This window comes from Lampris incognitus, chromosome 5 (assembly GCF_029633865.1).
Source record: "Lampris incognitus isolate fLamInc1 chromosome 5, fLamInc1.hap2, whole genome shotgun sequence".
Classification (NCBI taxonomy): Eukaryota; Metazoa; Chordata; class Actinopteri; order Lampriformes; family Lampridae; genus Lampris; species Lampris incognitus.
The window spans coordinates 8,235,290-8,248,113 of record NC_079215.1 but is presented as its reverse complement, the minus strand read 5'-3'; the positions used below and the strand labels follow the sequence as shown (position 1 = coordinate 8,248,113).

The following is a 12,824-nucleotide window of genomic DNA, read 5'->3' as shown; positions in this document are numbered from 1 at the left end:
TACACTTACTCAAAAGCAACCTTCAGCTAACTGCTCCCCTTTTACTGCCCATGATTTTCTGGAATGTTTTGGCAGTAAAATTGATGATATTAGAAACGAAATAAGTAATCTACCTACAGATCCTGTGATTCCACTTCCTTATAAGGACTCTCAGAACCTGTCCCTTTATTTTTACGTTTTGAGACTGTCACACTGGAAACATTGTTCAAGCTGGCTTTGGCAGCCAAACTTAAAACTAGCCTTCTTGACACCCCCCCCCCCCCCGCTAAACTTTTTAAAGAACTTTGGTGGTTCCTGGGTCCCCCGGTGCTAAATATTATAAATTCATCTCTTACCTCTGGCAGTGTTCCTACTACATTTGAAATTGCCGTAGTTAAACCTCTCTTAAAGAAAACAAAACTTAATCCGGGGGTTCTCAATAACTATAGACCAATCCAAAGGAATTGAATCGAGTGCAACTGGATACCAAGTCCAGTTGCACTCAATTCAAATCCTTTGGATAACCATGACCTGGATGAATGAGAACATTCACAGACAACTATAGACCAACCTCCAATCTACCTTTCATTTCCAAAATTTTGGAAAGAGTTGTACTTGACCAACTTTCCACCCATCTTTCCAACAACAATCTCTTTGAACCATTTTAATCTGCATTTAGATTCTGTCATTCCACTGAATACTCACAAAAATGGTGAACAACTTTTGCTTGCTATGGATTCCCATTCCATGTCAGTGCTACTTTTGCTTTTGACACCATTGATCTTGGTATGCCTTTGGAACACCTTGAGAATTACCTAGGTGTTTCAGGTCTAGTTCTGTCTTGGCTCAAGTCTTACTTATCGGATAGAACACAGTGTGGCTGTTTCCATGGTAATGTTACACCTGATTTCTCTGCAGTGAAATATGGTGCACCCCAGGGCTCAGTTCTTGGACCTTTGCTATTCTCCCTTTACATCTCTCCTCTTAGCCATACTATATGGAGCTTTGGAAGAAATTTCCACTGCTACGCTGATGATACCCAGCTTTATGAGTATCATCGGGGTATCATTTAATGGGTTTGCCCCCTCAAATTTTTCAGCATTTATACAGCCTTATGTACCTTCTTCTGCCCTCCGTTCACAAAATGCAGGCCTTCTCTCTGTCCCTAGAGTTAAAAAGTAGACTCCACGCTGCAGAGCATTCTCTTACCGCGACCCCATTCTTTGGAATAATCAGCCACCATCACAGAATTTGATTCTGTAGACTATTTCAAATCTAAACTGAAAACCCATCTGTTCTCATTAGCTTTCAAATAGTCGATTTATTTCTTTGGTAGTTTGACTTCTTTCTAAGCTTTGTCACAACTATCCTCTTTCTCTCTATCCTCTTCTCAAAGTATTTATTTATTTGGGTGCATCTGTGGGGTTTCTGTCGTTGTCTTGTATAATCACAAATTCACTAAATTTGCCTTGCACTCTCATTACAATTTTATTACCTAGCACATTTAAATTCACTAAATTTCTATGCATTAACTGTATGTATTCTACATTACCTTGTTCTGTGTAATCTATGATGTTACATTATAATTCTGTTATTTTTTGCGTATTTTGTGCATTTGACACCTATTACATGTCTGTTCCTCCTAGAAGAGGGATCCCTCTGTTGCGCATACTGGGGTTTCTCCCATTTAAAAAAATTTTTTTTTGCCCTGATAAGGTTTTTTCTTTTGGAGTTTTTCCTCATTCGGGTTTAGGGTCCAAGGATTGAGGGTGTCGCATGCCATATACTGTTGTATACTGTACTGATTGTAAATGGACTACCTTGTGATTTTGGGCTATACTAATAAACTTGACTTGAATTGACTTACCTACAGGATAATTCTATTTTTTACAACCTAGATCTTATTTTTGTAGATTTTGCCATCGTGGCTATCGGTGATGATATCATTTTACTCACTAGCTTCATTTTGGAGATTTTGGATACAGGACCAAAGCTGAAAACAGCCTTACAACAGCCTCTAGGCGTGGCGCTGTATCTAAAATCTCCAAAATGAAGTTGGTGAGTAAAAATATAGCTGATATGCACAACTGAAAATGCTACAAAAGAAGACCAAGGTTGTAAAATAAACAGACTAATCCTTTAACTCACTTACCTACCAACACCAACACTTAAATCACTTTTCCATACACTACCCTGACACCACACCTCAATATCAGAAACAATCGGATTTTGTTTTTCTTAGCCATGTAGGTTTCCAGACACTAAAAAGTTTAGTTAGTAGGTATTTCACATAGATCGCATGCAACATAACAGAGCACTCTAGAGAGAGACTATAACTGTCAGGTAAGGGAAACAATTAAAAAAAAAATTAATACTGGAAAGGTGTGCACAAAAAAAGATAAAACTGCAAGTGTTCCCCTGACAGATTTTCTTCCATCCATTTGTTTCTCATCCTGGTGTCCTACTCACCAGTATCTCCAGGGTTGTAAATGGGCTTGTCTGTCTGGATGAAGATGTAGCCAGAGTGAAAGGTCACCATCATCACCCTCTCCTTAGTGTGGTAGCCCTCGAAGTTCACCTTCAGGTACACAAACTTATTCGTCCTCTCATTTCGATCCAGCATCTCTGAACCGAGCTGCAGTTAGGATAAGAACGAGACACAGACTCAAGACTGACTTTCAGTGTTGATGACATTCACAGTGACATTTACACCAGGCAAAATGTGTATTCGGCGATTACATAGCAATCCCCTTATGCTGATGGCATGATGCTCCAGAGAAGCGTTAGGGACGAACTGCAATCCAATTTTGTCTGTTTGATTTTGTTTGATAAATCTGAGTAAAAGTATAACCTCACTAAGGAAGGGAAACTGTTATGCTGTGTGGGGATGCAGAGGGGAAAGGAAACTGGACATCTATCCAGATAAGAGGTGTAAATGCAATTTGAATAAATCGAGTCTCGATAGAATCAGGACACGAATCTAACAAAATGCCAAGTGTAATCTGGCCAGAAGATGTGTAACGCCAAGAGTGCATCTGATATTTATTTGAAAGACACTGAATGACACATTTAGGTAATGCATTTGTGGCGAATGAGTTTCTCTCTGTAGACTTTTCCTTTGGAAAAGAGTTTGGAGGCCAGCATGAATCTGAGTGTTTCATATTTCTGTTAAAAATAAAGATAAACTGTTGAATTTTGGCCAGTAGTAGTGCCACTGAGCAAAGTGGGTGCCTCTACCACAACAATATTAACATCACATGGTTTTCAGGCATGTGCACGAGGATGTACATGCACGCCAAGAGCACGGAGGTGTCAAGAGGGAGATGCTCATAATGCTAACCAAGGCTAACGGCGTCAATGACAACACCTGTATTGTGTTACACGCCGTGCTGAAACAAAATAAGTGATCACAGACAGAACTGAAGGCGAGAGAAAGTTGGCCTTTTTACAATGCAGGCAGTAGGGAGAACTTCTCTTTACACTACTGAGATGAAGTGGCGGTACATTCAGGCGTGGAAATTTAGCTCACCTGCTCACATGGGGTGGGTGGATTGGAGAACGGGCAAGTATGAAAAGGAGGGCACTACTAGCCCCTTGGCGTGTGGAAACTGCCCGACATATTATGGACAAAGTTTGGTTCACACTGCACTTGAAACTAATGCATAGCGAACAACTGCAAACAGACTGTTAAAGCGTGCGACGTGAAATCGACCTTGAAATGTGTTCCCCTAGTGTGTTTCCCTATGTGGTATGTGTCTGGGTATGTCAAGAACTCCATCCAACCATTATCCGAACCGCTTATCCTACTTTCAGGGTCGCCCTATCCCAGCAGTCATTGGGCAGCAGGCGGGGAGACACCCTGGACAGGCCGCCAGGCCATCACACACACACAAACACACACACACACACACACACACACCAGGGGACAATTTAGTATGGGAGATTCACCTGACCTACACGTCTTTGGACTGTGGGAGGAAACCGGAGCACCCGGAGGAAACCCACGCAGACACGAGGAGAACATGCAAACTCCACGCAGAGGACGACCCCGGGACGACCCCCAAGGCTGGACTACCCCAGGGCTCGAACCCAGAGCCTTCTTGCTGTGAGGCGACCGCGCTAACCACTGTGCAACCGTGCCGCCATGTGTCAAAACGTCATCTTTCAAACAAACATCTGTCAAAACGTAAAAAAACGAAAAAGTAACATAACAAAATAAAATATGATGCACCACAAGGTGCTATTTTCTGACTTGTTTTCATCATAATATATATCCAGATAGTTTTGACATCAGATTTACCATTTAAATTTGAAAAAAATAAATATATATGTGTGTGTGTGTATATGATTCTGCTTCACTAGCCTAGTTGCTTGTGCTCAAAATTAAGTTTCACCCCTGGGTGCATTAGCCATGCAATCAAATGAAAGGTGGGCGACTTCCTCTTCAAGCCGTTGTTGCTGAAATCCAGATGTAAACACCGGAGCCTTCTAAATATTATAAATTAAGATTTTCTGAAAAAACCTTGAAGGTAATAACTTTAGTAATCATACTCAGTGGTGTCAAACATACTCCACATCTGCACACAGAGCATAAGCGAAGGCATAAGCGAACTAAGTGGTCACTTAGGGCCCCCGCGCTAGCAGGGGGGCCCCCAAGAGCGCCTGAAATGTCAAACAGGACAGGTTGATAAAGATATATATTTTTTGTGTGTGTGATATATCATATCAGTAGTAATCACCACAAAACTACTACTGCTACTGCTCTCACCTAAAAGGGTTTATCCGTCTGGCGCAGAGAAGCGAAAGAGGAGGAGAGCAGAGGAGGACAAAAAACAGCAGGATAAAGGTATGTTCCCACGACCAATTACGGCATGTTATCGTGAACATTCGCTAACGATAACATTAGTTAAATAGATGCCTCAAACAAGCCAAGGTTATTGTGAGCTAACGTCAGCTAGCATAGTTAGCTAGCTATATGGCTAGTGCTTTAATCTAACATTAGCTAAAAAATACACCAGTAGCGACAGTTACCCCCTTTAAGATAGAAATGTCTATTGCTACTATTCATGGAGCTATGATGATTTAAGGTGTCAATGCTTTTTTAGGATGTTTAAGCAACATGCAAACTTTCCTGCATGCTAGCTAGGTTTTCTGAACCGTTAGCACACCATTGAACACCATAGTTTTCCAAAACGTTTCTATTCATCTACATATTCTTTAATCTTTATTGTTATATTGTTAGATGCTAGAAGTTCCTCTGTTCATTGTATGTCATTATTTAAGTTTCTATTTAATTTATTTAATATTGTCTGTTTTTGCATTTGCATTTTATGTAAGAAAATAATTTATTTCTTTGTTACTGTTCTGCACTTTTGCACAGTTCAAAAGAAATTAAAATAGTGAACTTGTTCAGTAAATGCATTGTCTGCTGGTTTATTTTAAGACTTTCCAGCATGGTAGTAAGTCATGACAACGGTATGGTAACGATCAAGCATGGACATAATATTGTCGGTGGTGGGAGGTGGGTTTAGCGTTGGGGGGGCAAATCAAATTCTGCTTAGGGCCCCATAAAGCCTTGGGCCGGCTCTGTCTGCACAAGTTAAAAGATAAACCTGTGTTTGTTTATATAGAGAACTCTGCATTTCGGCTTTTAAATATGGACGGTTGACCAGGACATCCTCTTCAAACTCCTTCATGTCTGTCCCGGGTCCTGTCACAACATTTGCTTTTGTTTTTCCCAGATGGCCTTTGACAACTCACCTGGATGCTTTTGAGAGCTTGGTATTCATTCCCCTGACTGAGCGTCAGTGAGTCGCTGAGGAGCTCGGAGGTCTTACTGAAGTCCTGGATTGTGATGGAGACCCTGACAGGGCTGGTCAGACCAACGGCCTCCACGTAGATATTCTCCTGGCTGTCAGCTCTCAGAAGGTCCGGAGCCACCACGGTGAACCTGGGGGAGGACGAAGAAAGAGGACAGGAGTAAGAGATGCGGCGGAAAAGATGAAGAGAGAGGGGGGATTTTTTTTTTAAAAATTTGACTTATTTATCACACTCTTTGTTTGCAAAGCGACAACAACTGCGGAACAGCCGCGACCGCTAATCTTATCTCCAGTGGCAAGAGCCACTAGTCAGAGTCATGCTAAACTTGATTGACTCATTTGTTACAACAACCTGTCACGCCGCCGCCCCCGTCGCTCCATAGACTGGGAGCAGAATGGCTTCATGTGCACGATGGCACAACGGCCACGTCTGCAATTTTAACAAAAGCTGTACCTTGGTGCACTGGTTATCCTCTCAGTCGGGGTTAAATCCCTGTAAACAGACGGCATAGGTGTTATTTCACAATCTGGAAAAAAAAATTCAGATATCTTATGAGTCACTAGTTTAGCCTCACTTATTTGTTCCTCTACAAATCGTCAAGCACCAAAACAGAAAAAAAAAGGCAAAATAAAAACTGTGTCTATCTAGATCACATGACCTCGCAGGGAACCACCGGCCTCTTTTTTTAGCCTCTCGTGCCTGTAAAAGAACTTTCTTTTATTTCACTGGTGAGTTATTGACCAGTGCACTGTACTGATCTGCTGACCGGTTATCAGGTGGCTCAGTCTGCTTTGTATGATATGTAGAGAGGGGATTTTTTTTCCCAGTTTCTCTTTGGTTTGTTTCCTTTCACTCATTCCATTCAAACCAAACTGTCATTGATGCAGGGTTCAACTGAACAAAATCCCATTTCTAAGTCACTTGCGACTGTATTTCCGTTATTTCTACAGGTGGCCCGGGTGCAGCCTTGACCCTGTGAAGGCATTCGTTTTGGTCACTTACTTGTGAGCCCGGACGTAGTCCTTAAACGGTACAAATCTGTAGAGGAGATAGGAGACACTTGATTATTTGCCATTGTACACACATATATTATTTTCTCTGCATTTAACCCGTCCTGGCGTATAGGAGCGGTGGGCTGCTGCAGCGCCCGGGGACCGACTCCAGGTTCTTCTTTCCATTGCCTTGCTCAGCGGCACAGGCAGGAGTGCTAACCCCATGTCTTTTTGATGGCGGGAGGAAACCGGAGCACCCGGGGAAACCCACCACGGACACGGGGAAAACATGCCAACTCCACACAGGGAGGACCTGGGACGGCCTGGGGTTCGAACCCAGGACCTTCTTGCTGTGAGGCAACCACTGGGCCACCGTGCCGCCCACAGCTACATATTAATATAATATATATTTTTTTAAAACAACACAATACTGCCCGTGTGCTTCACGGTTAAAATCACAAGAGATTATCTAAAAATAAAAGCTTATTTCCACCTACTTGTCACGCCAGCCAATTCTTCTGTAGAGACAATGAAAACAAACATCAGTTGGTTGGAGGTTAGAAAATTAAAACATGCAATGAGTGTACGATGTGTCAGAAATGTGTGTAAAAGTTGCAAGGCAAACAGGCTTACCGTCTGTGACTGTGAATTTGGCAGTTGGACGCACAGAAAAGCATTAAAAGTAAAGTCTGCTTCAGTAACCGCTGTGCCATGTTGGTGGAGCGCGGCCTGTACTGAACAGTGGACACCGTCCGCAGGGGCCCCATTTCAAGAAAACAAACCCACCCACAACAACCTGCCCACATATTGACTCTTCTCTGTCCTCTCCAATCGCAGACATCACCACACCAAAAAAAAAAAAAAAAAAAAAAAAACCCAATGTTTTGTGTTCACATATTCACATCATCACTAAGGAGTCAATGGAAAAACAAGATTAAATGTAAAAAAAAAACAAACCACATAAATGATTACGGCGTTACAAAAACTATGCATGTTATCATGAACATAGGGGTACACAAAATGCAGTGATCTTTTGTCCTTTATCTAGGTCTATGTCTTCACACAATGACAGACGGAGTACCCCGCTTCATTTCACTGCATGTATTATCTTGTATTTCTGTGCATGTGACAAATAAGGTACTTGAACTTGAACATGTGACTAAATGAAGCTACCCACGTTTTCATACACATTAGGGGTCTCCCGTATTAAGACGGTTTACATGACAACCAAACTGAATTTCGGGTGATGAGAAAATCGGATTCTCGTTTGATCGTTTACATTCGTGCATTGAAAGCTTACCATGGCCCAGTGGTCAGCACTGTTGCCTCACAGCGAGAAGGTCCTGGGTTCGAACCCCAGGTCGTCCTCTGTGTGGAGTCTGTTTCTACAAATTGCAACCCCCCTCCCCCAAGATCAGGTGGAGGGGTCCTCGGGGTAGATCAAAAATACGCAGGGGGTCCAGGACCCCAAAAAGGTTGAGAACCACTGCTCTAGTCAACTCACTCACAGATCCCAAACCTGGATCAAAGAACATAATGTGGGAGCTCAAATATGGGGATAGGAAGGAAGGTGTAGTCTTGCCACCAGGGTAAAGACCCAAAATAAATAAATAAATAAATAAATAAATAAAGGCGACAAAACAACAATGACTGGTATGTAAATAAACAATTTGAATAGTAGTTTTGTACTTCTGTTCTGGCATCATGCAGGGTGAATTTTCAGTCATTTTACTCTCTCCATATTTGTCTTAGCTTGAAGACCACTCAGACCACTCTTGTAAAGAGAGGAGACGTCTCCTTCAGGATTCGAAGAAACTGGACTGCCCTCCAGAATCTATGTGGGTCATCTGGTCACAGGGTATTTTCAATTATTTTCTTTGTTAATATTTAACCAATAGGCCCAATCTGTTCTTACGGCACCCTATCTATTTTGCTGCCTCTTAAGTAGGATTGCTTCAGTATTGTTTGTTTTTCAGATACCTGGGGAACTGCAGAAACAGAGGACGGAGAGCGCCAAACGTTTAAAATTCCTACTAGCAATAAACCGCTTGGCTGTAAAGTTTGAGGAGCAATATGTTGCATGCTTCCCAGAGATCGAGGAGCACAAAAACCATCCAGTGGTAGGAGAGGTCAGTTGTAAAGCCTACATCATTTATTTTTAGGACTGACTTAGAAATCTGTTGTTTTTATATGAAGAATTGCATAATGAAAGAGTTCCAGTGATTCCCTGAAAGAAACATATTTTATTGCTCACTTTAGGCAGCTGAGGTCTGTGAGCCAGTGGACCCCAGGATACAGAGGCACAGAGAAGTTAGCCTTGTTTGGTGCTAGGAAAGTCAGTTAAGTCAAGAGACACATCTCGATCTTTGTGTCTGAGCTGTTCAGAGGAGAGCCTCCTCCCCCTCCACCAACAAGGAGGAGGTTTTACCCCCTTGATAAAGACATCAGAAATCTAATTAGGGAGACAAAGGAGAGCAAAAGACAGTCAAGCACTGATGAAGTCATCCAAAGGAATTGAATCAAGTGCAACTGACTAAAGATCAGAACACAAAAGAGCCATGGACATCAATAGCTCTGATAACGACTCCAAAGAGGCTAAATATCTGAGTTTCATCACCAGCCAGTCAGACTAGCTTGGTCTAGTCAGAAAGGCCCGAACTGATGAAGCCTCTTGGATGAGAGGCGAAACGTCTTCACGGATATATACCAAGTCCAGTTGCACTTTATTCAATTCCTTTGGATAACTATGACCTGGATGAATGAGAACATTCACAGACACATTGATGAAGTCAATCTGCAGGTAACATACCTGTTGGTAGGAGATGTTTTTATAGAATTGAAACAACATTGGTTGCAGTTAGCTTCAGCCTTCATGCCACTGAATAATGTAGGCCACTCTCCCCATATTAGGTAGAATATGTTTGAACTGTGACCAAAGCCAATATTCTGGTGCCTATAATAAGACAAGCTTTATTGCATGAATTTATAGGGGCTAGTGGACACGTGGACAACACACCATGACTGCCAGATCAAATACCGACCCAGTCAGGAAGAAGATGATGGCTCCTCCACCAAGCTAAGGCTGAGGATGGCTGTGCAAATTCACATTTGCTGTGGCCTCACCCAGTACCATCCATGCAGTGTCTTTGTCCACATCTGTATCTAAGTTTTGTCTTCGTTTGATGGCTGGGAGAGCTGGCGCTGGATCAGCTGGAAGAGCTTGGTTTGCTGCATCCTGTGGGCCCAGGGACCACGGCCTTGCCCAGAGCTATGCTCAAAGAGATAACACCAAGGGCGGTCTGACAGGACGTGGAGTGGAAGCAGGGCAGGCTAAGCTAACTGCTAACCCATGCAGACCGGCAGTTCCAATAACACCGGGGGTGGCCTGGCAGCGGTCTCACTTGGCGTTGACTGTGGTGTTTTTGATGTGGAGTGCGGGGAGGTGTGTTGAGGGTGTCTGGCTGGAAGAGCTGGTGCTGGATCGGCTGGGAGAGCTTGGTCTGCTTCATCCAGTGGGCCCAGGGACCATGGCCCCTGGCTGGAGCTGCACCCGAGGAGGAAACGCTGAGGGCGGTCTGACAGGACGCGAAAGCGGGGCATGCTATGCTAACTGCTAGTTCATACAGACCAGCAGTTCTGACAGTCATTCTGGGTGGCCTTCATTCCCTTGGACAGTGATTTTTATTTATTTTTATTTTTTTTAGTTTGGATATATGTGTTAGAGTTTGGATATGTGTGTTCTTGTAGTTCTTGGATGTGTTTTTGTCTTTGTGTTTCACTGCTGTGGGCTGGGGGGAAACGGCATTTCGTTTCATTTCATGTACTTGCGTACATGAAATGAAATGACAAAGTGTTCCTGATTCCTGAAAGGGCAAGGTATACAAATCAATGGTCAGGCCGGCCATGCTATGTGGTATGGAAGCAGTGACAGCAACGGAGAGGCTAGAATCTACATTACAGGTAGCATAGATGAACATGCTGCATTGGTCCTTGGGAGTGATTAGAAAAGACCAGAAGAGAAATGAAGAAGTGAGAGCTACGTTGGAATGGATGAGAAGTTGAGAGAGACAAGACTGAGACGGCTTGGACATGTACAGAGAGGAGGCATAGACCAGGGATTCTCAACCTTTTGTAACTCAAAGCCCACTTGGGTATGTGTCAAGACAGTCAGGGCTCACATACCGAAATAAATGTAAAACCTTGTAAAAAAATAAATAAATAAAGGGGTATTCTGACTTGTAAACGATTGCTATGTCACTGTCAGCTGCAATGATTGAATTAAATATTCTACTTGCCCTCAGTGGGATACTTGGGGTTGCTTCTGAGAAATGATCAGATCAAGCCGGGGTGGGATGGATGAGAGGCTGATTCGCAGAGTAGCATTCAAAGCTACTTGCAGTAGGTTCCTAGCCTTTGATTTTGTGACAGTCACAATGGAAAACCCTGACTCACACAAGTATGTGGTGGTGAAGGGCAACAGACATTTGTTTGCTCGTTGTGACCGAGAGGAATATTCACTGGCACCCAATATCCAGAATGAAGCAAGGTCAACTTGTGTGAGTTGAAGCTTCAGGCTGCTGTCAGCTGATAGTTCCGTCAGCTGGTTTTCTAACACAGTGGACAGGCCCATGTCTTCAGATGCAGGATCCACTGAGAACGGGTCTAAAACCCAAAGATTTCCATTCTGGGGGTCTTCTGGGAAGTAATCTGAAAATGTATTTGACAACCAAGTTAAATGCTGGGTGACAACATTGGAAACGTTAACAGGAGGAGAACCTTCCAAAGTTTCACTCAGGAGTGGGAACATATCCATTCGTCCCTCTTTGACTCTCCTGTTCCAAAGGATGAGTTTTTTCTTGAACCCGTCAATTTTGTCTGAAACCAAAAACATTGACATATTCAGCTGATTGAACTGATCAAATATGTCTGATAAATAGGCTAGTTTTGCACAAAAGTCATCATGGATGTAATGCTCTGTCAGAGGGAACTGTTTCTCATCAAGAAATGCATGCACTTCCTTCCTCAGTTCAAACAGGCGATTAAGCGCATGTCCTCTTGAAAGCCACCTTACTTCACTGTGATACAAGAGCTGCACAGGATCTGCATCCATTCTCTCACACAGAGCAGCAAAACACCTCGAGTTGACTGCCTTTTTCTTTTATATATATATATATATATATATATATATATATATATATATATAGTTGACAGTTTTCACAGCCACATGACGTCATGCAGCTCTGGCGACATCTTCTTCGTAGCCAGATTTTCCCGATGTAAGAAACAACGCGTCCACTTCGCCCCCGGCGCCCTCTGCTGGATTTGCTTGACAACACCTCGATGTATTCCTGTCATCGATGCAGCGCCCGTCCGTGCAGACACCGATACAATGTTTCCAATCCTCTAAAGATTTATGAGGTGTTAAGACGTTTTCCCGCTGAATCAGAAGACTGATATCCTTATTAATTCCCCCTTGTATGATGGACTATGTTTTATTATTTTCAATTAGTGTATGTCATGTATTTAATTTGTTATTGTTTGTACCCTTATTTTCATAATACATTACCGTATATTTGTCATGTGACATTCAATCTCTATGTACTTCCTGATATACTGTATAGAAATGTTTACATACTGTTCCCTTTGGCACTTTGGATATATCTATGTATTTTTGGATGGAATGTATATTTGCCATGTTTGTTTTATAATGAACTTTCTTCAAGAATCTGTACATGAATATGAACAATGTTCAATAAAAATATATATATATAAACAATGTTTCCAATCTAGACCCTTTTCAGTGACGTAATTATCAAGGCAGCGGAAGCATTAGTCTGCTGCGGTTCTGGTGGGAAGCTCTGCAAAAAAAGTAGATCTTTGTTACTTTTCCTGTCTCCGTCTTCTGACTACCTTCGCCGGAAGCTACAGGGGAACCGAATTTATTTGGGATCCAGGGCCGAAGTTCGCTGGAACTGTCCGTGACTGCCTGGTGCTAGCTAGCTAGCTAGCTAAACTCCGGAGTACAACCCAACA

At 42.7% G+C, this 12,824-nt stretch overlaps 1 protein-coding gene across 1 annotated transcript in view; it reads right to left on the bottom strand.

The window, feature by feature from the left end:
• c3b.2 (complement component c3b, tandem duplicate 2) overlaps window positions 1-7,558 on the bottom strand; it is a 75,638-nt gene extending 68,080 nt beyond the window's left edge. The window contains exons 1-5 of the mRNA XM_056279726.1: window positions 7,425-7,558; window positions 6,802-6,837; window positions 6,253-6,291; window positions 5,740-5,929; window positions 2,449-2,614 (exon numbers count right to left, since the gene is read on the bottom strand). Of these exons, the coding sequence (XP_056135701.1) occupies window positions 2,449-2,614; window positions 5,740-5,929; window positions 6,253-6,291; window positions 6,802-6,837; window positions 7,425-7,558 (565 nt within the window). The remainder of the gene's footprint in view (window positions 1-2,448; window positions 2,615-5,739; window positions 5,930-6,252; window positions 6,292-6,801; window positions 6,838-7,424) is intronic.
• Between the last annotated feature and the right edge of the window lie 5,266 nt (window positions 7,559-12,824).